This window comes from Trachurus japonicus, chromosome 6, assembly GCF_045865225.1.
Source record: "Trachurus japonicus isolate A0001 chromosome 6, Traja_1.0".
NCBI classification, from domain to species: domain Eukaryota; kingdom Metazoa; phylum Chordata; class Actinopteri; order Carangiformes; family Carangidae; genus Trachurus; species Trachurus japonicus.
Window position 1 is genome coordinate 23,435,187 of NC_140912.1, and position 25,486 is coordinate 23,460,672.

Genomic DNA, 25,486 nt, shown 5'->3' on the forward strand with positions numbered 1-25,486 from the left:
CGTTCCGTTCTCTCAAAGGTCGGTACTGTCAAGACATTTTGTGGCTGGCCAGGTGAGTGTGCAAAGGTTCAAGTGAGTTTACAGTTCAAGTTCATTTCACTTATGTGAGTAAAACTCAACCAAAGCTACACATAAAAAAAAATTGTGTTCACAGGCAATAGAGCCGATGTTAAAATAAGGGGATATTAGAGAAATGACCTAAGAGCTGAGGACCACAAGAGGGGCAAACTCTCCCGTCATCTTGGCAAGGAACCAGCAGCTCAAGTCTGGTCATCAATGGCACTGGAAGTGGTTCAGTTGCAGGAACTGTGTGTTATAGGATAATGAATATCTACTGTAGTCATATTAGATTTTAGAAATCTGAGATAGAACAAAACCAACCGCATCAATAATAATGCACATAGCTAACGTGACACAAAACGATCAAGAATAAAGAAGAGATCACGTCAGTTTGATAATGCTTTTTTTTAATTGATGAGATATATTTGAAGGAGTCTGTCGATGCTACTTTGACCATGAGATCACGAGGGAGCATATTAACAGAATGCCTGACCAGAGTTCATTAATCATAGAAAATACAAAATGATGAAAAGACACTGAGTTTAAGCAGATATGGGCAGGATGTAGAAAACAGTGGAAGATGACAGAGGTGGACATGGTTTGATCATCCAATGAGAATTCATACTGGAAACAAGTGGGATGTGTTTTTGTTACAGGGTATGACAACCGCTTCATTCTCATCTCAAAGTGTGTACAGTATATAATACATTTTGTGCGTGTGTTTGTATTATACCATTTTTAACCCTAAATCAGAGTGTATAAGCAGGTTGTTTTCTTTTTGAAACACGGGTAAACCCACTAATAAAAAACCGAATGACCCCTTTTCCACTGCCAGTCGAGTTTGTCTTTCTGCTATAAATGAGGACACAAACAACTGCAAGGAGTGAGGTCGTCGCTTTGCCCTTACAGAGCACACTCACACACACACACACTCACACATACACACAAACTCAGGGGGGGAAGAGTGAGCTGCTAGCTGCTGTGCAAACTGGTAAAACGGATCTGTCACGGTCACCCCAGGGTTGGTGTTCCTGTGAAAGTGCCAGAGTGTCCGCATGAGGTGCTGTGAATGGCAATTGTGTGTTTTTAAAACTTATTTTGGAGCGCTCACTCTTTCGCCCCTGTGTGCAGTGCACACCCAGTGTTTCCAGTCTAACAGCGGCTGTGACAGGTCTCATTACAGTATCTGTGCTCTGAAAGACACCATGGCAGAAAAAAGGGTGAAAATTAGCAGGTTCATCCGGGTGTTGTGTTCGACAATGAAGATCAGAGCTGATTATTATCTGTGTATACTGCAGTCAAACCTTTAAATCGCTAACAAAGTGTTAGCAGGTCTTTAGTGGGAATTTTTGACGAGTGGAAAAAGGGGCTGTAGGGTACAAACAAATTCAATAAATATAAAAGTCAGACACATTTCATTCATAAAGAAACAGTTTGGTCAAAGAAGAGAGAGCGAAATGTTGACAACATGTCTGTCTGAAACAGGCATTTTTTAGAGTCAGATGTGTAGTGTGCGTTTTACATCATGCACGTAACACTGTCTAATACTGTTCATCAGTCCACGAACACACAAACACCCACGGACAGCCTTGAACAGACAAGAGGCACGAAAACTGTTTCAGCATCCGACAGACACCTGGATGCCTTTAAAGTCCGGCAGGCTCGAGTTAAAGAAGTCACGGGTTTCCCTCATAGAGTCCATTAAACACCATGAAATCCCAAACCTCCAAACATGTTGGTTCTCAACACAAGTTGTCCTTTTTGAACAGTTTTGGAGGGAAACCCAGCTCTCCATGCAGCGGCAGCTGAAAGTTGCAGTCCTGATCAAACCGTTGGGTTTTTCCCCGTCGTCGTCTGCTGCTGTTGGAGGTATGTGGGCCGTTTGATGCGCGGTTTCCTGCGCTTGGGTTTGCTCTTGGCCTTGGTGAGCTGGACCACGAAGAAGGACAGGACCACCATCGCTCCCAGGAAGGCAAAGACAGGGATGGTCTGGCCCACTTCCTGGTTGTAGTGACCAGGCATTATCCCTAAAAAGGGGGGAGGGAGGAGAGGGCAGAGGTCACACCAGGACTCATCAATAACGACCTTTATCTGATTCACTGCAGCCATTTCTTTCTTTCTTTAGATAATTACACAGTAGAGGGCAAATTGATCCTTCTGTGGTGAATATTAAAGGGCAATTCCAGGCAAATTCAACCTGGGACTGCAGTTTCCTAATAATTTAGGTCTAAAAGAATGAATCTGAAGATTTTCTTCGCAAGACTTTGTATTACAGCTCCGTTTACAAACATGTCGGCTTTCTTCAAGTAAACAAACCCCTCGGTGTATGTTTGAATAGCCACCTTAAGGTGTCTGTGAAAAAAGATGCGGTTTTGTGGGATGTAAACAGCCTGAACAGCGTAAGATCCGTCAGCTCCCATTATACGCTGCTGTGGCGATGCGGGGACAGACAGACTTACTGCATACGAGTTAAAAAGAAAATCTTCAGATTCAATCTTTTAGACCTAAAATATTAGGAAACCACAGCCTTAGGTTGAATTTGCCTGCAATAGTCCTTTAATATAATTTCCACTGCAAAGGCTGCGATTGTACTAAGAACACATACAGACAGGTCTGTTACCTCCAGGGATGTCCCAGGCCCCGCTCTCTCCAGGAGACAGAGGTCTGACCTGGGGACGGTACGCCCTCACGTTGGGCAGCGCCACCTTGTCCAGATCCACTGAGAGAAGCTTCTGGTGCTTCCACAGGTTACTGAAAAAGGAAGAGTGAAAGGAGAGACGGGGGTGGGTGAGGAACTCTGCATGTGTTCAGTCCACTTCAATTATGATTCGACTCAACTCTTTTCATAGAGTTGAAAAACAGGGATTCCTGTGGTGTGGACATTTTAGAAGAAAGGAAAAAAAAAGAGGAAGACGACGCATCTAAATTTCTGTAGAAAGAGTGTTAAAGTCCTGATGCGGCCAACTTTAGCAGACAAAGTTTGGAGGTCACCTCATTAATGTTTTTGGGTAAAATCCAAAATATTGCTTAAATAAATTGTATTTCCCTTATTAAATTTTGCATCAAATCATCTGCCATTATATCTCGTCAGTCAATCCTCATCATAGCTCAAGTACTCATCAGTTTATAACAGGAACATCGAACTAAGTGTTGATAACTAGTTTTTTGACAAGTTATTTGTCTGGTGAACCTGTGTGCTGCTGCTGCTGCTGCTGCTGCTGCTGCTGCTGCTGCTGAGTTTTCATTAGTTTTATGTAAAAAATGAAGAGACAGTGGGTGAAATAGGTAACAGCAGAAGTAATCAGCACACGGTGTGTCCCTGAAAAATAACTTGAATGAATGTTTGGGGAAATTGCTGAAATGTTAACAGCAGCAAACACATCATAGACCTCTGAAGAAACATGATGAGGGAAAATGAGCCTGAAAGGAAAGTCAAGGCAAGGCAATTTTATTTGAATAGCCCATTTTTACAAACAGTTTGTCTCAAAGGGCTCTCTGCATGGCATCACTGGGAAATCATGGGGAAAAAGTAAAAGAAAAAGAAAAGAAAAAAAAGACGTATTTCTTCACACTTACCTGGGCGCCGTCTCATTGACCGGCTGTGGCTTTGCCCAAGACAGGTGAGGGCATGCTGGTAGTGGGCGGGGCTTAGGGTCTCCAAGGTGAGCCTCCAGAACCTTGGAGTAGCGGTACAGATGGTTACCTGGAGGGAGCGAACGGAAGAGAAGAAGGAAGGATGAAGGACATTAAAGAAGAAAGGAAAGAACAAACATTTAAAAGGAGGTGGCTCACTGTTTTTTTTTAAAGCTTTTGGGAGACTCATTACTACTACATCATAAAGTATTGTGTGATTTGCTTCCTCACCTTCCAGTCTCTGTGGCAGTGGGCGCTCTGTGCCAGTGGGAGGTGCCACCCGACTGTGGGAGTGACTGAGGCTGGGAGGGGTCATACTGTAAGAGGTGTACTGGAGGAGGGCGTCTAGCAGCCAGAAACAATCTGACAAAACAGACACAGAAAAACACAGAATATTACCGTCTGCTCGGATGTGCATCATGTTTCATTCCCCCACCCATCACATCACATATGAAGAGAAAAAAGGAAATGAGAGAAATTACCTTTTTGTCTGTGGCTGTCGTCAATACAATTAGAATCTCCGTACAGGGCGATACGACCTCCCCCGTCAGATGGCGTTTGGTACAGTCCAAGGATGGGAACTCCTTCCACCACCGCCGTCTCCTGCTTCAACACTTCCAGACCTGTGAGAATGAACACACAAATACACAGCGGGTCAATTCTGAATGAACTACAGACCCACAAGACTAAAAAGTTGGCCCATAACTACTGCCCATTCCTCTGCTACACAAGGTCCAAAACTTTAAGAGGGGAAACTGGTACCTTGATCCTTCAGGTTCTTTGCAATGACTATTCCATCCTCTGGGAAACGGGCAATGCTGCAGCCGGAGGCATAGTACACTGAGAGAGAGAAGGAGAGGGAGAGAGAGAGAGATTTATATTTCCTAGGGAACAATATGTTTTAAAAAATGACAAAAAAGGCCAAGAGCTTGTACCTGTGTGTGTGTGTGTGTGTGTGGTTGTGTGGTTGTGTGTGTCTTACTGTCATGATCAGCCAAGGTGAAGTCTCCCTCATACAGCCCGTCGCTGAAAGCCATCCCCCACACTGAGATCAGGTCGTTCAGAGCTGGTATGTTGGCGCCCCCTGTGTCCGGCATCCACCACTGCCTGCAGGTTACATCAGGAAAATTATCTCCACAACCATTAATTCATTAATTCATTCATTCATTCAGTCACAAAAATGCAGATCTGCATGATAGATAATGACTGAAGATTTCCTGATGGTCTATTGTCACAGAAACAGAACCAAACTCTGCTTTGAAGTTGACGTCCACCTTATGCAGAGAAAAAACATTTCACATAAATGAAATCTATTTAATCTAACTCAGATTATCAGCAGATTTCATTAGGATAAAAATGTCAACATAAAAAAATAAATCCTATGATAAAATGTAAATAAACACCTCACAACAGCAGCACATTCATGAAGTGACACGCTGAGTTCCTAATTCAACTGTATGTCTGGATCAATTTGTCCTTAAAGCCAAATGACCCATCGCCATTCAATTAAAAGTGAATTACTCAGCCTAATATTTTGAAGCTGTAAAGACTATATTTAACTGTGTTAAAGACTTTTAATCCGGTGGATACTGTGCGACAGCTTGGGTGGGATATGAATGGAGCTAAAAGAAGTGGTGAGTGATTATTAGCTCTGCATGAGGAGGCCTGAATCGGAGAAGTCGTGATACATTATATCTATTACAGAGCGAGCAAAGAATAACTAGAGTCCAGTCCACCACTGCAGAGAGCAGGTCCAATAGAAACAGTTAACTAGACATAGTTTATCATGCTATCATTATAACATAATGAAGCTTTCAGTGAGAGCACTGAGGGTAATCGGGCCGTCTCATATCCGTGAACAGGACACGCAGATCATTTTAAAGAAATAGATAAAGAGAAACCACACGAGACAGTCCGGGAGAACCTGACAGGACTGGTGCACTATTACAGTCAAGCTCCTTCCTACGTCTCATAAAAAACACCTCTGCATTACTTATTGAATTTGTCTGGAAATGCTGTGGCTGCAATTCTGTTTTCTTTTTTCTTTTTTTTTAGATCAGTGCTACAACAGTTTTACACCTTTACATTCTTAAAATTGTTCTGCAGTGCAGTGAGATGCTGCTCTTCAAATATAATAACAGGATGTTTTAAAAACACAAGGCACTGTCTGTGCCTTTAAAAAAAAAAAAAATAATATTTGCTTTTACCATTCGCATATTGCCATCTATTTATATATTTATACTATACGTCTTTGACATTCAGCTTTAGGCCAAAGTTAAAACTTTGGGATATTATTATCTCACTTGAGACATTTCTGCATTTCATTTTTTCTCTGTGCTTTTCTCCTGTGCTCTTCTTCTCGGTGCTCAGTTGAAACGGGAGGAGGGGGGGTTTCTGCAGTATTCACCATGTTAAATATAGATCTATAGATATGGACCTTATTAATACCGGAGAGAATTCAATTTAATGCCTGTTTCATGGCCAAACCAGCCAGAGTGCGACAGTTTGATGAAAAACCAGTAGGAGTGAGCTCAGTAGTTTCCAGCAATATATAACAATAATCCCTAATGATATAATTCATTTAGTTAATGAGACCTGGACCTGGATAAAAAAAATAAGTAGACTGAGATGATTAATTCATTTTGGTTTTTGCTCAAATCAACAATGCCATTAAGAGACTGTGAGCGTCCTGCTGTAACTACCAGGAGCAGCACTTTGCTACAGGTCTGACGGTGCCAGATGGTGACTAAGCCTCCACAAAAAAGATTGTGAGCACAGTTTTCTGTTGTAACAATCCCTCTATTAGTTTATTGGTCTGTAACTTCTACTGACAACGGGATGCAGACACATTTTATAAATAACATTACTGCTGCTACTACTACCGTCAGTCACCTCTGATCAAATGCAACTGTTTTGAGTTCGATTTTTGCTTTAGTCATGAATATCTAATGTTAAAGACAGGAGGTAAGATCTTAATACCAGCATCGGCTTTAACAGCCAAGTGGATATTAGATTTTTCTAAATATACATGAAAGAAGTTGCTTTCTGAAATCAATGTACTTGGGCAAAAAGAAAAGTCAGTAGATGTCAATTCAAACTTTGCACACTTTTAATCATGTGTGACATTGTGCACCTTAAAATACTTAAATCAATTCAGAGCAACTTATATTAGGTGTTCCCTGCATTATATATACACATGCAGTGGAATTTCCTCCTCTCACGGACAGTTGTTCACTGTCAGTACATGGTGATGATAAAGGTTTGCAGCAAAGCCCAGTATTTTTTACACTATTACATTACAAAATAGCAACATAACATTCAATATAGACAAATCTAAAAAAAGTAAAAAAAAAAAGTATCCAGTCCACTTCATTACATCTAAGTAGTAATAAGCCGCCACAATTTCAGACTTTGCTTCAATTATTGATCAGTTGTGGATGATACACAGAACCGTGTTTATATAGGACTCTACGTCTCTGACAGTAAGAAGAAAAGAAGTTAGGTTTCTACCTCGTGTTCTCGTCGTAGAACTTGACCTTCCTCATGACCGAAGTGTTGTACCAGTCACTGAAGATAATAAGTGACAGGCCGTTGTCGATGTCTCTCCTCAGCTTGGTGATCTCCTCGGGGAAATACTCCTCCTCACTGTCCACCATCAGCAACGTGCCTGCACAGACACAGAGGCACAAAACAACCCATGAGTTTATTATCTTGTGCTGCTCAGTCATAAGCAACCGGCGTTCTGGATCCTGAAGCTGCATCGTATTAAAATGGAAATCTTCACATCTGTTGCTGTTTGTAAAGTCTGTTTGTGAATCCGTACCATACTGGCTGGCATCGAAGCAGGTGATGGGCGCTCCCAGCACCTCGACGAAGTAACCCATACTCCTCAGGTGCTGGTACATGTCCCTGAAGTTAGTGTGGATGTGGTCCCCATTCCTGAAAACAATCAATCAATCAATCAATTGTATTGGACATGTCAAGAGAAAAAACAAATAAAATAAATAAAAGTGTATTAATAATAAAGAAGTACTATCCTCCTATTTTGAAACATCCTGCTCATGCTTTCATTAACTCTGTCACCATATTTCATCTAATATTTGTATAAACTTTGGTTGCAATTTTGTGATGTGATTGCATATGTTTGTTTTATTTTATTGTCTGTATTGTATTGTACTGTTTTGTCTTGTTTCCTTTCATTGTATTGTGCTGAGTTGTGTTATGTCTTGATGTTATTTGTGTAGGACCCCCTCGTAAACAAGTTGTGACAACTCAAGGGGCTTATCCTACGAAAAATAAACAACTTTAACTAATCATCATCTCCAAAGAAAATACCTGTCATCTTCAAAAGGGGTAAGAAGAAGTTAAAAACTTTTCTGGTCCTACCCCCTTTTACTATTGAAAAATGAGTTCATTTTACTGCCATCAATACTTTCGTAATTGATACAAACAAATCAACTCATTTGGTCAGAACAAGGACAGTCACAGTCAAAATAAATACACCAGACAATTTCTACAGTCTGTAAGATATAGAAAAAAACAAAAACACTAGTCCAAACAAACAAAAAACGTAAACACACATACGCACCAGTCTAGTGGGTCGTTCTTCATACGGAGGTTGTCTCGGGGGAAGTAGCCGGGCGGGTAGCGCAGGTTGTGGTATTGGTCCCACAACACCCTCTTACTGCGCGGGGGGGTTGGCACTATCCTCACCTTGATGGGCAGTTTGACTGTGGAGGTCAGCTCCCCGCCCACCTCCGACTGGAAGGAGGGAGAGTTTATTAATCACTCATTACTAAACGTCACTTAGTGTACACATAGTTTCAACCAATGTGTGAATTTAAAAAAAAAACGAAAGTAGTAATAAACTGTTGAAATGATATCTAACAACAGCTCAACAGTCAAAATAGAGCTACATCTGTACCCTACAAGTACAGATACATTGTTAAGATGGACGAGAGCAACTACAAACCCATTTAAACCTTGAAGGTAGATGAAAAAACTCAAGTAAACACATGTGGAACAAGGTGGATATTACTGAACAAGGGTTACTTGAGCTCATTGGATAGGCATGTTGGCGTATATAACACATACCTGAACCACTCCCTTGTTGCTATTTTTTGTTTGCATTATGAATTGTTGTGTTTTCTTGGAGGGATGTGAAAACACAAAGGAGTAAAATGACTAAAACTGTGGTCGAGTCCTTGATTGTGCTGGAATGTATGTTGGTGGGAATTTGGGTTTTGTTGTGATAATCTTTTTGTATAGTGGTTGATCTTATAATTAACTTTCTTATTATTTGTCAGACCACACCAACTCATGATCAAAACTGTTACAACATGAATAAGTTTGGGCGCTAATGCTGCTGCTGCTGCTGTAAAAAAAAAAAACTACAGCTCAGAAGTCGCTAAAGTGACTCACATCATTCTCTGCAGGCGATGCCACGGTGACCATCACATGACCTTGAGCAATCCCTTCCCACGATGCTGCTTTCTTGGCGACAGAGATGGACACGGCCAGGTAGCCAGCCCATGGCCACAGCACCGGCGAGTAGGAGACGGCCACGTCGATGTGGTCGCCGTTCTGGGGGAGGTAGGGCTGCCAGATGGGCTGAGCAGGAGAGAGCAACCTTTAGAAGACTTTTTCCATTTTTCTGGAACAACTTAAATAGTTCATCATCATGCTGGAAAAGCAGGTCAGTCAAGGATGAAACTCCTTCACCTGTCCTCTTTTTTGAAATCAACTGGTTACTTTCTATATGGTTACTTTACCTTTTATAATTGTTATAACTGACATAGCCTTTGTAAATCCTTGTAAAGCCTTTATACATTTCTATTGCTAGTTGCTATCATTGTATGTCTTAACCTAAGCACAAGTTTCTCCTTCAATGCATCTTCCGAGTTTTTTTTATATAATATGAAACTAAAACAATCCAACATCAGCAAACTGAAACATGATTTTTCTCATTTTTTTGTTGTGTGTGCACACCTTGTCTACAATCCTGCCAGTGACACCCATGCCATTAAGGATTGTCACATTGACAATAGTGGGCATTCCTCCGTAGTAGATGGGCTGAGAGCAATAAGGCCACATGTATGGACACTCTGTCAGGTCGATGTAGCTGGGAGACAGACTGGAAGAAGAAGAAGAAGAAGACAAGAACAAGTTATGAAGTGTGACTTTGCTCTGCTGGCACAGATGTAATCTACGTATTTTTGAATAGAAAACCAGTAAATACAGAGGTTTTTCATAATCTTCCCCCCTTCTCCAGCCTCTATGTGTAGATCTATGACCCTCAAGGGATAGTTAAGTAGTCTGCCTTAAAGGGCAAATCTGATTGTGTCAGTTTGCCCCCTGTCTCCTCCTTTTCCTCCCAAGAGTGAGGGCTGTGACAGCAGCACAGAGTTGGTCTCCCTTAGCGTTAGGTAATATTTGGTTTTACGCCTACATTCAGAGACACTGTTACATCAGTGGAGCTGAGGAACAGGCTTTGCTTTGTCTTCATGTGCACATTCGGTTTCTGCATTCAAAAACCAGTGCTTGTACTCATTTTCCAATCTGTGCGTGTGTGTGTGTGTGTGTGTGCAAAGACAATTACCTGGCCTGAGGTCTGTAGCTGTTGAGTATCTGGTAGGCTCTGATCAGGTCCAGTTTCCCGTGGCCCTGTTCGAACATGTTCACCCCTGGCAGCCTGCGGGCCGAAGCAATCAGAGCCTGCTTCATGGACGCTGGGTTCACCAACTCCCGGTTCAGGACAGTGCTGGAGGATGAAGGAAGACGGGCTGCGTTAGTGAAAAGTCTGCTGGTGTCAGCTTCCTCATCTTATAATTCAGAACATTGCTGAAGGAAAGAAGAAGGGTGGGCTCACAAATCGGCTTAGTTACAGCTCTGCAACAAGAGGTCTTTCACCGTGTAAAGACAGGATATTGACAGACTGAGAATAATACCAAACATTAATCAGTGACACACCTCCTTCCTCTGGGACACTTTTCACCGCCTGCTCATGAAGGATTACGGCACAGGAGGTAATTAAACCGCATCTTGCTTCGGTATTATACAACATGTATCATCTGATGTCAAGCCCCTCCACGGGTCAGCTCAAACAGCCCCCTCACTAGGACACATTCACATTCAGCCACCACAGGAGAGCCTCAGAGAGCCCCACACTTTATCTAAAACTGCTCAAACAGATTGTCCACTGACTCTGTACCACACAAAGGACGAGATAGCCAGAACAATTTTGGCTGCTTTTAATGTTTTTTGGCTGCTTTTCTTTTTTTTGGGCTGCTTGCAATTGGTAAGATTCCTGGAACTGTGAAACACTGGCAACAATAATATCACCAAAAGCAGCTCTCACCAGCATCTTAACAACTAACCTCATGGAAAATACACCTACGAAAAAACCCACTCAATAAAAACAGTCAAATAAGAACCACATTAAAATCTCACAGTTTCAGGTTCTTGTCTGTTTAGCCACAGCGAAAAGATTAAACCCTTGGGTAGTTAATGATACAGACCTGGCCAGGAGAGTCACGGCACCAGCCACCACCGGCGAAGCCACGCTGGTCCCAGACAAAGAGCGACATCCCTCCTTCATCCCTGAGCCGCGAACTCCAGAACCATACGTGACGATATCGGGCTTGACTCGGCCGTAGCCTCCTGGCAGCTCCTGCACAGAGACGAGACACAGATACATAAAGCTGAGACTGTCTTGAGCTGTTCAAAGGTGGTTTGGTGGAAATATAAAGACACTGAGGAGCAAAAAAAAAGGTCTGCATGCTTATCAGTTTGCTATTTGAAATGATTTTGATCAGTGTTTTCAACTTGTAAAGCACTTTGTGTTGTATTTTATATGAAAGGTGCTATATAAATAAATAAAGTTTGAAGTGTAATGAACAGTGCTCTTTAAAGCTGCTTTGCAATATCTATGAAGCAGCACAGAAGGCAGATAAACACAAAAACTCTGTTTATACACACACACACACACACACACGCACGTTGGGTGTTTTCTGGACAGCAAAGACTAAAGCTGTAATTCAAAATTTTAAAATAGCTCTTATTCACACGCTTAAATGCATGTTCACGTCCAGTTGGTGTCATTACGCCAACACAAAGCAGTCACAGGACTCTGCTCCTGCTCTAAGCTCTGCTATTGTTAAAAATACAGGCATCAGAGGTGGAGTGGATATGTGGTGATGACTTCCAGCAGGAGGTATCCTACAGGAACAGGAGCTAGGGTTGGAGCAGAACGCAAAAAAAAAAAGAAAAACGACTCCAGAAGATCTTAAACGGCTTTGATGCATTCAATTTGGAGAGTGGAGTGGGTGAGCGAGGGCCTTTTCATGGCTGGCTGACGGTGGCTGAGAGCTGACTGGATCAGAGAGTGCAGTCTTAATAAGATTTCAAGGCAGATGTCTGCTTTCGGCTACGACTGATAATAAAAGTGGTGTGTGTGTGAGTGTGTGTAAGAATCTGGCTGGGATGGGATGGGATGTGGATGAGGGATCCCGGAGCCTACGGTACGGTCGACTACCTCGGAAAGCGCAGAGTAGATCTTGGAAGTAGATGTCTGCCCTAAACCCTGATAAACGTTGTGGCAGTGTTTCCGTGTCAGGGCGTGTGGAAGAGTGTTTGTTCCCGCAGTATAGCTCACCCAGGTGGTCATGCCTCTCGAGGAAAACCTGGCAATGTTGTCCTCAAAGTCGATCCCTCCGACCCCAATCACATCCATCTGGTCTGCTGGGTTGTTCAGCGTGCTGGGGGGTGGGAAAATTACTATATGGTTCATAAGACTTAAAAGAACAGTTCACATTTTCATCACAGAAACATGAAAGTGAAACAAAAAGTCTCTCTTTACTGTTGTGTCCTTTTAATGATTTTTTTTTTTTTTTTTTTTAACACAAGAGGAAGAGTCAGCAGATGTTCAGCCGGGTCATAAAACCCAGTTGGCCTGGGGGTCATTTAGATAATTAAAACAGTCAAAATGGTCTTGTAGAAGTCAGCATTTTTGTAGAACTTAATAGTGATTTCATTAAATTAAACAGAGAGATTCATCTACAATGAAAACACTTAAAAATGTGTAAAAATATCCATGATATGGCCACAACAACACATAGAAAACTGAGAAACTTGAGGTGAGACTGAGCAACTTTTAGCAAACAGCACCCACTCCTAATTATGGCAAAACTCTACTGTTGTTTCACATTTAGACAAATTCTAAGCAATTCAGAGAGGTCAAAGGGTCAACAAACTGACTCAGTCATAAAACTATATTTTTCTCAAGTTTACCAACAAAAGTAAACAGTCATTACTAAGCTAGATCATACCAGATGCAACCATGCAAGGTTGTAGCAGTAAAGCTCCTGTGTGTACTGAAATTATGCATTTTATAGCTTCTGAGTTTAACCTCTATTACACAATGTCCTTTTACTGAACTAAGACATTTAACAGACATGTGTACTTGAATTGTTTTGCTATTTTTGTTTTGCCGACTTTAGCAGCAGTCGCCTTCACCTTCGTTATAATTAATAATAATAATTCATTTATTTTGTATAGTGCTTTTCAATGACCCAAAGACGCTTTACATACAGAAAGAAGAACAAGGGGAAAGACAAATACAGAGAACACATACTATAAGTATGAATGCCACTGTTTAGAGCGGTTAGCATACCCATATAGAGGTCCATCGTTGCCGATAGCAGAGACCATGATCACCCTGTTGGCAGTGAGCTCCCACACCTGTCAGACGAGAAAATGACCCAAATTAGCAAGGGGAAAATAGACCAAATGGGTTACATTTAATTAGTAATTGTGATTTATTTTACTGGCACGGCAATAAGGTCACTTAGAGAACAAAGCACTCTGAATCCGGTGCACTTCAGCCCTTTGCCAAGAGGATTTCCAGAGGCACAGATCTTGTCACAACAACTAATGCGAGTGCTTCTTTCACACTGTACACTTAAATCTTAATAATATCCAGAGCCAAAAGCCTGTCGTTTAATACACGATTTACAATAATCCCCATTAATCAGGGAGAAGCTTTGCAGCTGACAGATAGATATGTTCACATACAGTGTTACATGTTGCTGTTGTGCTCATCTGTGAGCAGAAAACACTTCACACAGCAGAGTTCATGCAGTGCCAAGCACGTCAAAGCCTGGTCCGACCCATTCACGGTGACAGTTGAGCTGCTTATTGTGCAGCGTGTTACTACATTGTGAACAAGGGTGTAACGTAGAACAAGGAAGGGTGGGGCTTAGGAGCTATTTTTTACGCCTAAACAAACATCAAAACATCAGCTCACAGTTGACCTGGTTAAATATCAAACTCGTCCATATGCTTCCATGTTACAGCATTATTGTTTTGTGCAGCTCTATCACCTTATCAACGAAGGGGTGGTCCATGAAGTCAGGCCCACCGATGCTGAGGTTAAGAACATCAATCTTCTTCAGGATGGCGTAGTTAAAAGCATCGAGGAACCATGAAGTGTATGAAACCTGGGAGGTTGGGGAGAGACAAGCATCCAAATCACATTTTAATCTTGAGATTTTTATAAATTATTATTATTATAGAGCTTTTTTGGTGTTGGGCCAGACAATATAAAAACAGTGTTAACAGCTGCACTGGAACACATTAAATAAAGAGCAGCTGTATCATAAAATAGATGAATATAAATAAAGATTGAAGACAATGGATAGACTGGATGACAGTGTTTGAATAGAGGGGAATTCAGAAATATTTTAAAAATACATCAAATAGGATTGATATCACTTTTGTCAACCTGCAAACACAATTTATGCTCACTCATGAGCATGTTCTGCCTGAGTTTGGTCTCTAAAAGGTTTATAAAATTTCTTTAACTTCTTTAGCTTCTATGTTTCTTTGTGCTTTTATTCATTTCTCCATTAATATTTAGTAACACTTATTGACTTATTGTTGTGCGGTGGACATGTGCTTACCTGGTTGTTGGTGAAAACTCTGAAGATGTGCAGCTCCGAGTCAGGAGCAAAGCCCTGACACTCCCTCATACTGGCTATAACTCCTGCCACAAATGTACCATGACCGAGGCCTGAAAGAACAAAACAAAGAGGTTGATCATTATCTGTCTCTCTTTTCCACTCCCAACTTACACACCCTGGAGTTGCATAAAGCAGACACCCACTTGGGTTAAACCATATCAGTACCAATCATCAGCAATAACAGTTAAAGGGATAGTTCAACATTTTGGCAAAGTAGCCCATTGCCATAATCCCTATAGTCATAGCAGTAGGTTCGTTACCTTTAATTGTCGGTGCAAGCTATTTTTAGAACGGTGGAGCAGAGCCGTGAGCTGCTCAGAGCTACGCTACGGAGGCTCATGGGATTTCTTGGTTTCCCCTCATCAAATTCATCAAATACACAATCCAATATGGCAATGGGCCAATTTGCCAAAATGTTGAACTATCCCTTTCACACAAACATCTTTATCATCAAGCCTTTCATGTCATCATCATCATCATCACATTCCTCCTCCTCCTCTTTCTCACCATCATCCAGTGTCTTCTCATTAGTCCAGTTGGTTCTCTCTTTCACATTCTTGAAATGCGGATGTTTCTCACTCAGGCCGGTATCAAACACTGCAACCTTCACACCAGAGCCTGCAAACATACAAGGGCCAACGTTACATCAGCTCCTCAAGCACCGCAGTCACTTACTAAACTGAGAATATTAGTCACTTGCATCTTTTATTAGAAGCAGCTCTTCGTGCTCTCATTACACTTTATGAAATTGGGAAGCAGATGTTCACTAAACCGAGAGGTCAAAAGGTCAACGTCTTACCGGTGTGCCCCATCTGCCAGAGGACGTCTGCCTGCAGGATCTGGGCGACTTGGCGAGGTATGGCCCGTAGCAGACGCCGGCTGGAGTGGCGACCGGTGGCGTGCCAGAAACCCGAACCGAGTGACAGGCTGGTCCGTCTGAAAGGGCGGGATGACTGCCACGACTGCGTCCCACGGGTGGCGTTGCAGGGTGCAGCGGGTTCAGGCGCTGCGGACACACGGGACAGGACTAACCGTGTTAACAGCAGGACTAAAACTATGATAACAAAGGTCTTGTACATCCAGGACTCAATAAAATCTATTATGGATACATCTCACTTACAGTCTAGCATTATACATCAGAGTCCCTCCTCATTAGCATGTCCTGACACTGCTGCTAATGTATCCCCTTATGCACATAGTAAAATCTTCTGTTAACTTACTGCTGAGCCCTCACTTTAAGTCTCTCTCTCTTACATTCTATCTCTTTCTCCTCTCGCCTCTCCCCCCTCCCTCCCTATTTCCGATGATGTGCTATGAAGTGAGGCCGATCACACCGGGCTCATTTGAACTAATCTTATCACAATTTGCCGCATTTGGACAGAACAAATTATCATTAGACCGGGCAGCGGAGCCCTGAGGGGACATTTTATGCCTTTAAGTTGGAGTGAAGCGCAGAGGCGAGGTTCTTCTCTTCCCTCCCAGTTAATTACCTCGGCAGGTAGATGCTTCAAGTTTTCACAAGTTCAGCTCCAAGTTCTCAGACATGACACTGACTGCACCACACGGCGCATTTCACGCTAGCGCTAAAGTTCAAGTCTTATCTAAAGACAAATCTACATTCTTTGGAGGTAAAATAAAAATAGACACTACAGCCACTTCAAAACCACTTAACCCCACAGGCAACCACAAGTTCTTGTTTGTTTTAACCCAAATATCGACCAATACCATTACCAACACATTATGATCTCCGTGTACAGCTATACTACTATTTGTATATACACTACTCACAAAAAGTTAGGGATATTTGACAAGAATATCGCTATAAAAAGTTCATGCTACAGTGATATTCTATCATGAAAGTAGGCCTTTTAATGCAATTGTAATTTCTTTATCTCAAACAAAACAGTGGTGGCTATAGCACAACAAAAATCTCAGTGTCTCAATAACTTGATCAATTTGATCAAAGTGTTGTCTTAGTCTCATGATGTCAAAATTTGAACATTGTGGAGAGGAGAGGGAGAGAGAAGAGGACTGTCTACAGATTGCCCTTGAACCAGAACATTTAGTGGTTCAATGACAACTGAACCACTAAATCAGACGCTGCTTGTGATTTTTGTGGTTAATCACCTTGTTAGAGAACAGCATGTTATTCAATAAGTACTGAAACATTGAACAATTGGACATGTGCATTCAAAAGTTTAGCGAAGGTTAAATTAAGTTCACCTGTAAAGGTTATAGTGCATTTAAGGTGCATTCTGAAATGTAATCCAAAAGCCAAACATCCCTAACTTTTTGTGAGTAGTGTATATATATGCTGCTGTGCATCAATTTCAGTCTGTAAGACTGTAAAAGAACGTCACTTTTAAAGAAACCCAGGAAATAAAGGTTTTTTCATGGCCTGCACCTAGCCTCCATACTGATATGGCTTGTGTACATGCAGACTGGGGGCACAGTGAAGTCTTTCATCCGGTGCCAGGCGCAGGGCGTGCACCCCTGTCCAGGCAAGCCCCACCACACTGACTCACCTCTGCTCCCTCCCAGGGTGAACAAACACAGACATTCTCTGTCCTTCCTCCCATCCCCCAACATCACACACACACAAAAACACACACACACTCACACCACCCGGCATCGACACCCCCAAGTTGTTGGCCTGCGCTGCAAATTAAGATATACAATCCCCTTTCTGCACCGCAAACACAGCGTGGAGAGAAATGCATCCTCTGACTCCACAAACAAAAGAGATATTCTGAGAAGTGTAGCAGACAAACAGCTTTCTGTGCTATTCAGAGTTTTGTATTTCTTGGGTGTGCCAACCCCAGAGCTCCTCCTGAGACGCCTTTTCCCCCCCAACACAATGACACCACATTAGCAGACTTACAGGGAATGTATTTTAGCGTGCGGAACACTTTGCGTTGCGGCGTAACCCTCTTGATGTAAGGGTGGTCCTCCAAGGTCAGCAGACTGCTGGGCGACGCCTGACGGATGTGGACCAGCTCGAAGTCGCTGGGGAAGTCGGAGGCTGGGTTTTCTCTGGGAACGATGTGCCACTCTAGAGGTCGGTCGCCGGCGTTCCTCAGGGCGCTGCTGATGTACAGGCTGCGAGCTTTGGCCGAGAAATACCCTGTAAATGCCACGATGTACTCTGGAGGAGGACAGAGAGGAGACAGGAGGACAGTTTTAAAAACAGGCAGGACATTGAGTAATGTTTCGTTTGACACTGTCCAATTAAAGAAAAGGTTTAAGCTCCTTTTTTGGCTCAACTCCACGCGTACTGATGAAGATTGCTTTAACAACATATAAGGAAAATATGCTTAAAGAATATAACACCCCCTCTTAAATTAATGAAGTTCCACAATCTAAGAAATAACTTTCAAAGTAAAGGTGTCTCTCTGTCTATTCTTATGAACAGGTTGGGCTCAGGTGGTGTTAAATCTTTCCTCTGTAAGACAATGAAACAGGTGACTGATTTAAACTGAACCAGAACTATTTATTGATTTGCTTTTCAAACAAATAAAACTTGTCAGGTTCACAGTCCTGTATGAGTGTTGATATAATACAGCACCAGGACAGGACCTGAATAGCAAGTTGTGCAGACTAGCTGGATGGTGTGTGCAAAAATGCTGAGCTCAGAACAATACACTGCCGCCTTTTTATTTGAGGTGTGACACAAGGGGTTTTGTTTCTTCAAATATGATGTTGTGGTTATATCAGCCTATCAGAAGTTCTGTGGAGAAAGGTGAACTCAAAACTCCTTAATCGAAAAGACACAAACTCCACAAAGTTGTTAACAGCTGCACAGACTCTCTCCCCTGCACACCTCACCTCTATCTACTCTATCTATCTCTCACTATGACAGCAACTCTTATTTTGAGTTCATTTACTTTGTGAAAGGTTTTTCCACTAGCGCTGCTCATACCTCCATTGTGCTGGATCGAGCACCAGTTGCTGGAGGGGACGGAGGAGGAAAAAAAAAGGAACGCGACAAGGACAAAGCAGATAAGCCTGATAACTCAATTATCCTCTGAAAACAGATGGGACAGCATATTGATATTCATTGGACAAAGGTGCATACTGAGTACCTATCAATTTGCTTACAACCTTTGCATCTCTCACTTTTCACATTTTTGTGGTGTCTCTAGTGTCTACAGTACAGCTACAGGACGGATTAAAAATGCAATTCAACAAATGAATTTTAATCACAAGTACCTAAAAAAAAAAAAAAGTTGAAGCAGCCTGATTTTGAGGTTTGACATTTAATTTCCTTCCGAATCGTTTTGCTTGATTGATTGTCGTAAAGACACAGCACCTCAAGCGTGCTCTCCAATCTCAATTACCCCAAAAAATGGGCTGTGAACTCTCTGCCATCATTAAGACGTGCTTTTTGAATTATGTGAGCCTCAGCATGACCTACATTTTATTTTCAATCAATTAAACTGACACTGTGGGATTCCTCTCTGTCATGCAGTGTTATTTAGTCTTGAGGCAATGCAATGGACTAACAGCAACTCCACAGCTTCAGTTGTGGGTGTTGGTGCTTCGTCTGCCCAGATGTGCCCTGATATTCTATGAACTTGTCTCGTGTCAGTCATTAAACTGAAACCTTTTTAAGCCCTTTTAAATTGAAAACCAGTGTTCATACCATGATCTCATTCTCAAAAGAGTGGTTACACAGGTTCAATCTACGTATTCAATCCATCTTGGCTAACCTTAGCAAAAGGATAGAAAATGGGAATCAGCTCACCTGGCTGCAGCTAAAGGTGACAAACTCTACCTACAAAGCTTATTAATTTAATAATCATATCTAGTTAGTTAAATCTGTAAAACAACAGGTTGTACAGGAGGTTATGTGTTAGGTTTTTTCTTGCCCAGGTCTCACCTATTTCTTCATATCCAATCTTCATGTTACGCTAAGCTAACACATGTATTTCCCTTTAAGATAGAAAACAAGCTCGTTTCTGATACATACTGTTGACGAGGGTGATCGGGGACTTGCTCTACTAATTTTAATGTAGCCCTTGGCTTCTTGTGCAATGAAAGCTGACCCAGATAAAAAGGACTGTGGGAGGATAGGGATGATTGAAGGTAAAAAAAAATATATATATATATTATATCAGGACAATTCTTGCCCTGACACTCCATACATTCAACATTTACACCCCTGTTGAAAGTTAATTTCATTAAATATACGTTTCTTACCATGTTCCACCACCTTAGAGGAAAACTCCAGCTTAAGGGTTAACTGGGAGCAGTTGGAGCCAGATGACGAAGGGAGGGGGTCCGAGTTGGAGGCATGTTCGGAGCCCGATCGGGCCCCTCCCGTTGACTCCATCCCAACTTCAGGCAGAAAGCCAGACAGCAGCCCCAGAAGCATGGATGCCCACAGAGGTAACAGGATCATGGTGAGTTGAGAAGTAGCGCAAACCATCAGTTTCACCAGGCGAACTTTAAAGTTGCAGTGAGCAGCAGGCGCGCTGTTTCAGATGAAAAAATGGGCAGTTAAAACCTGGATCCAGGTTCAGGGGTTGGGACAAAGCATTTCAGGTCCAGAGCTCTAAAAATGAGTCCATACTGCAAACAGCCTGAGCAGCTAAATTAATTTCTTTCTGCGTTTTCTCTCCATGGTGGTAGTCCAGTGAGGAGGTCAGTGGCACTGCCAGAGTAGGAGCATAGCAGCCATGATGAAACCGGAGGAGGCAACCAGCAGGAACAGTGGATGGATGGCAGGATGGATGGGACCAGTAATAGAGAAGATCCTGGTGCCAACTGAGAGGTTCAGTACAGTCCTGGTTTTATTTCTAGAAAAAGAAAAAGGACAAACCAAACAACGGTTATAACTAGAAATTTGGAACAAAGCTCACTGATTAAAATAATCGAATTACATTAGTGTAGTTCAAATACAATAAACAGGAGTGATGAAAGCTCTCTGATAGAACAACATCTACCAGCACTTTCAAAACCTCCTTCTACACCGAGAAACATTAATTCCCATCACTTGAGATTAATGGCAAATTGATTTTTGACCCAGTGCAAACACATACTTTGATGGGTGTGGAATCAAGTCTCCATTAGTTTCACAGCTGTGTTTGCAAAACAATCTGCATCTGATGGCAGAAATCCAAGATCCAGATTAGAGCCCAACCAGGGTGTTGCTTTGAGGTCAGTTTTCCAGCAATCAATATTTAAGAATAATGAAAATACAATAACAACTAATCATCAGATTTATGCTTACTTTAAAATTTGCACATACACATTTTTTTTCCGCAATGAATCTGTAAATTTAACCATCCGACCACCAGGGCAGATTGTAAACACTGAACTGTAAAGCTACCTGGAAATCTAATCACCCTATTGTTGAGAAATAAAGGTAAAACCCAAGTAAAACAAATATATCAAAGTGAACTTATGCTGACTAAGTTTAATTTGGCAAACGTGTGTATTTTTATTGCTAAGAGGACAGTCAGTTAGGCTCACACGCATAAACTACATGGCTAAGCACATACGGTGTGTGGGCAATATACATAACGACACAACCTATAAACATTTATTGCTGAATTTTACAGCACGGCTATTATTTCCTTTTGCATTATCATCCATATCTTCAATATACTATCAGCCCAACTATATCAGTCGGACTGAAATTCTTACTCAGTTGTTTTGTTATGTGTTTGAAATCTGCTGCCGAGTGATAATCAAAGTGCTTGAAAAGATAACAATAACAATCGAGTTTCCCATACAGCATCAAGGTTTAAGTAAACAACATCATGTCGGCTTTGTTTCCATCTCTATGCCCTCATGCAGTGTTCACGGCTTCCTCTGTTCTGCCAAGGGGAAGGAAGGGAGGAGCTGGGCCGAGATGATGATGAGATGTACAGTGTGGTGTTAACCTCTCCTTCCTCATTTAAAAACAGATAGTTCAGTTTATTTTGTCAGTGGGGTTGTCTGAGGTACAAATGGTGTCTTGTTTTGAGATGAGACTTGTCGGCAGCGAAAATACACTGTTAGTTTGGGCACGTTCACAGCTGTTCATCACTTGCATCTCTACGCGCTGGTGTGGCTAACCAGGGGAGAGCAGAGAGCCGTCGACTGCAGATATTGTACTTAGGGGCCATTTGTACCTCATACAATCTCACTTCAAAAAAAGCTGAACTATCCCTTTAACCACTCATGAAGAACATGAGGTGCTAGATACAGCACATACACTGAGATAAAGCTTTATCTTACCTGCAAGGATGACATGGTGTGTATAGCAATGAAAAAAAAATCAACAACAACCAGCCACAGGCTCAGCAAAGTTAAGTCAGCAGCAAATAACTCACAAAACTGCCAAGAAGCAAAAGTTTCATCAAAGATTGTTTTGCTATCTACCGTTCCAGGGAGGCAGCACAGACACGCTACAGATGCACAGAAAGACCAACCATTACAGGCTGCTACAACTGATCTGAAACTGCATGTGTTATACGACTCTCTACCCCACACACTCACACTCACACAACTGCATATCCTCCGGGGCTGCATCAAAAAGGAAATTCTTCTAGGCAGGTACGGGATCATTTCCCCCTGTCCCCAGGCTTGGACAACCCAGTAATATAATACACATCAATAGATAGATACACACCAGCAAGACATAAAGGCATGCACACACATACACACACAAACCAGTAAAAAAAACACAACAACACAATAGCCCATGCAAACCAGCTCCAGGCCGACTGAGGGTCCGGCCCAGGTTACATAAGATGACCTCCCTTCCTGCAGGGCCTGCAATAGCCTGTCCATAACATTGTTTGTTTAAACACATCTTACAGAGATGTTTATGTTTCAGCTCGGCCTGTCTCAGTTATTACATAATCACCCGATCGCAGTGATTTTAGACTGTTATCATTTTTGCATAATCGTTAAAATCGTTTACATTCATCTGTATAAAAACAGCTGGATGAAACTGAGGTTTGACTGTTCTTTCGATGACATCACCACAAGTGTTTACCTCAAGGTGCATAATTTCTAATATTCATAACCGCATTTCAATCAGCATCTATCATATTTAGTTGCAAACCCTTAAGTCAAACAGAAATGCACTTTTTATTTTATTCATATGTTCCAACTTTTAATGCCAATAAATGGCTCTTCTTCTTCATAAGGTCTATGTGTATTATTAAACTATGTTAACGATATAGTGGCATAAAATGATCAGAAGAAGATTTAATCGTTTTAATCGTCAACTCAAATTTCACGATTGTGACAGCTCTAGTTTCAGGATTCACTCATCCCCTTCCCCATGATTTGGGGGGAAAATAAACCTTAAAATAACTCACTCAGTTACTGTTAGTTCACTGTGGAGCAGCTTCTCCCTCTTTGCTGCTGTACAGAGCACGTGTTCAACATGTTTCAGAGCTGCATGTGCAGCTATGCACTAAACAGTATGCGTATGTGTGTGTGCATTCTTACATGGTCCGTCTGTTTAATTTTAGGCAGTCAAAAACTCTATTGTCAGGCTGTTATTAAAATCAAACAAAACTGTTTGTGTGCTACCTACGAGTTAGTTCAACAGTGAGGCACAAACAAGCAGATTCACAAGGCTCAGTAGTGTCTATGTCCAGATAACATATAGAGCCATGGTATACTTGTGGTACTGATATCTAAACCTGCTTTAGTTGTAACTATGAAGTCAACTGAGTTTAACTTATCTTGCCTGGTCCTCCTGATGCTCACATCTTTTCTATGACGGCCACTGTAAATATTACTAATGAAAGCCTTTCAAGTTATTGGATTAGGAGTATTATGGTCATTGTGTGACAGATTTTAAATGTGCAGAGGAAGCCTTTTGTTACAGCACTGAGCTGTTAATTATGCAGTGTGTGTCCCCCTGGGGATTACAAAAAAAAAACCAACTTGAATATTTGTCAGAAATGATACAATATCCCCATCTTTACTTTCATGTTGTGTGTATGTGTGTGTGTGGGCACACACCTCCCCCTGCTTAGTCTTAATGACACGGTAGATAAAACCTTCAGATACGGGCTTGCACAAGTGAGTCAAGTGTAGACAATTTAATTAAAAGCCCCTGGCTGGTCTGGTCTGGTCTAACAGGAGGGGTCTCAATCACTAGTTCCGGCTCAGGGCAGGATCCAAGTCTCTGATAGAAAACAATACAGCTAATCACCACTGGTTTTGACCCAGGGCTGTAAAAATAGTCCAACTGGTTAGGGCAGGGCTGTAAAAGACAGGCTGGGACCACTTGTGTCAATATAACAACCAAGCCACAAAAGTGGCATCATACCTCAGGGCAAGCACTGATTAGTAGCTAGAGAAAAAGACCCCCACCCCCAATCAAAGGAAAGTATCAATCACTGCAGAATCTGCCTGGACACAAAGCACAAAACAACCCCACTACTACCAATGTTTAACCAATGGCATCCACATCTGCTCTACGTAAGTTAGTGGTCATGGTTAACTCCTTGAGCAAATCCAATTCAATGCAAAATACACGGACGTCTGGAGTGTCCATGGTTTACATTACCGGGTGCATAAAGGACCCAGTGTTGTTACAAGGATTTAACAACGTTACACACAATTTCACCCTCTCGACGGGACCAAAAGTGTGAATAACAAATTGTTGCTTCCAGGCGCAATAAAACCTGTGTTCATAAAACGTAATCTTACACATAATTATCTAAGTCAATCAACAAAACAAAGCCGTGCAGCCACATAAAAGTAACGATTTCATCAGTATAAACATTGCAGTAAGCCTTAGCAAACATATGCTGGGGGGGCTACGTCTAAACATCTATTGGAAGGACAGTTATTTCCTATTTTTTTTAACATCGCCATTAAATAATTATTCGAAATGGTTTAAAACACGAGTTAAATGTCGGGGACACATCTGAAACGGGTTTTTGTAAACAAGGAGATTTTTTGGAGCAAGCAGTCAATCACATGTATAGCGTTAGCTAGCTAGCTTATCAGTATTTTTCAGTATCTGCTGGTGTCTCGTGTGCTCCAATAAATAATACTCACCGAGTTGAGTCACGTCTCACACTTGTGTGTATCAAAAAAGCAGGTCTGTGTCGTTTTACACTCCGTTTATTGATCTGTTGCTATTTATTTGGTGGCTACTTATCGTCCCTCGAACAAAAGCTAGCAGCAGCAAACTCACTAAACGTTACAGCCGCAGCGGACCACTGACGTCTGGTTACTGAGGGGCGCCTGGTTTGGTTGGATCCTCCCATTTAAAAGCCAAACTCCTTATACATTTCACACAATACAACTCTTTAAAAGGACGATTATTTTTTATATAATTTATGTATTATCCATATCTATTACCACCTACGTAATAAAATTGACCTTTCGATCAATTTTCACGTGTGCACCTTAGATCGTAGTGTGTGAAGCTTGTTCCATACCTGGCAACCCAAAAGGACCCGAGCTACCGCTTTAGCCAAGCCTCCCCGGTCACGTTGCGTTGCTGCCAGCAGTGGGCGCTGTTTGCCGTCAGGAAACAGAGGCTTAAATAAAACGTACAGTATCCGCATCATTATTACAACAGGTCCACAACACATTAGGACAGGGGGTTTCAACGTTTTTCTGGCCCGAGACCCCCAAACTGATGGAGGGATTGATTAGGGACCCCCTACTATACTGTATGAAATGGTGTTTTTCTTATATTAAACTCTACACAGGTTTGTGCATTGGATAAGCTATTCACATAATACACAGTCAACACAGGTTCATATCCATGTTTTTATTTTAAACATGGAAACTACAACGAGTAGGGG

At 41.9% G+C, this 25,486-nt stretch overlaps 1 protein-coding gene across 1 annotated transcript; it reads right to left on the reverse strand.

Moving 5' to 3' along the window:
- Positions 1-846: 846 nt before the first annotated feature.
- Positions 847-24,926, reverse strand: mbtps1 (membrane-bound transcription factor peptidase, site 1). The gene is made up of 23 exons (XM_085779894.1): positions 24,729-24,926; positions 19,911-20,509; positions 17,593-17,856; positions 15,511-15,717; positions 15,219-15,329; positions 14,652-14,761; positions 14,073-14,189; positions 13,364-13,431; positions 12,347-12,449; positions 11,211-11,362; positions 10,292-10,453; positions 9,682-9,826; positions 9,115-9,303; positions 8,282-8,454; positions 7,517-7,632; positions 7,204-7,360; positions 4,676-4,800; positions 4,456-4,533; positions 4,176-4,316; positions 3,925-4,056; positions 3,637-3,763; positions 2,681-2,811; positions 847-2,087 (listed from the first exon to the last, which is right to left on the reverse strand). Exons 2-23 carry the CDS (start codon positions 20,137-20,139, stop codon positions 1,885-1,887), a joined length of 3,240 nt encoding a protein of 1,079 aa, XP_085636020.1. The 5' UTR covers positions 20,140-20,509; positions 24,729-24,926; the 3' UTR covers positions 847-1,884.
- Between the last annotated feature and the right edge of the window lie 560 nt (positions 24,927-25,486).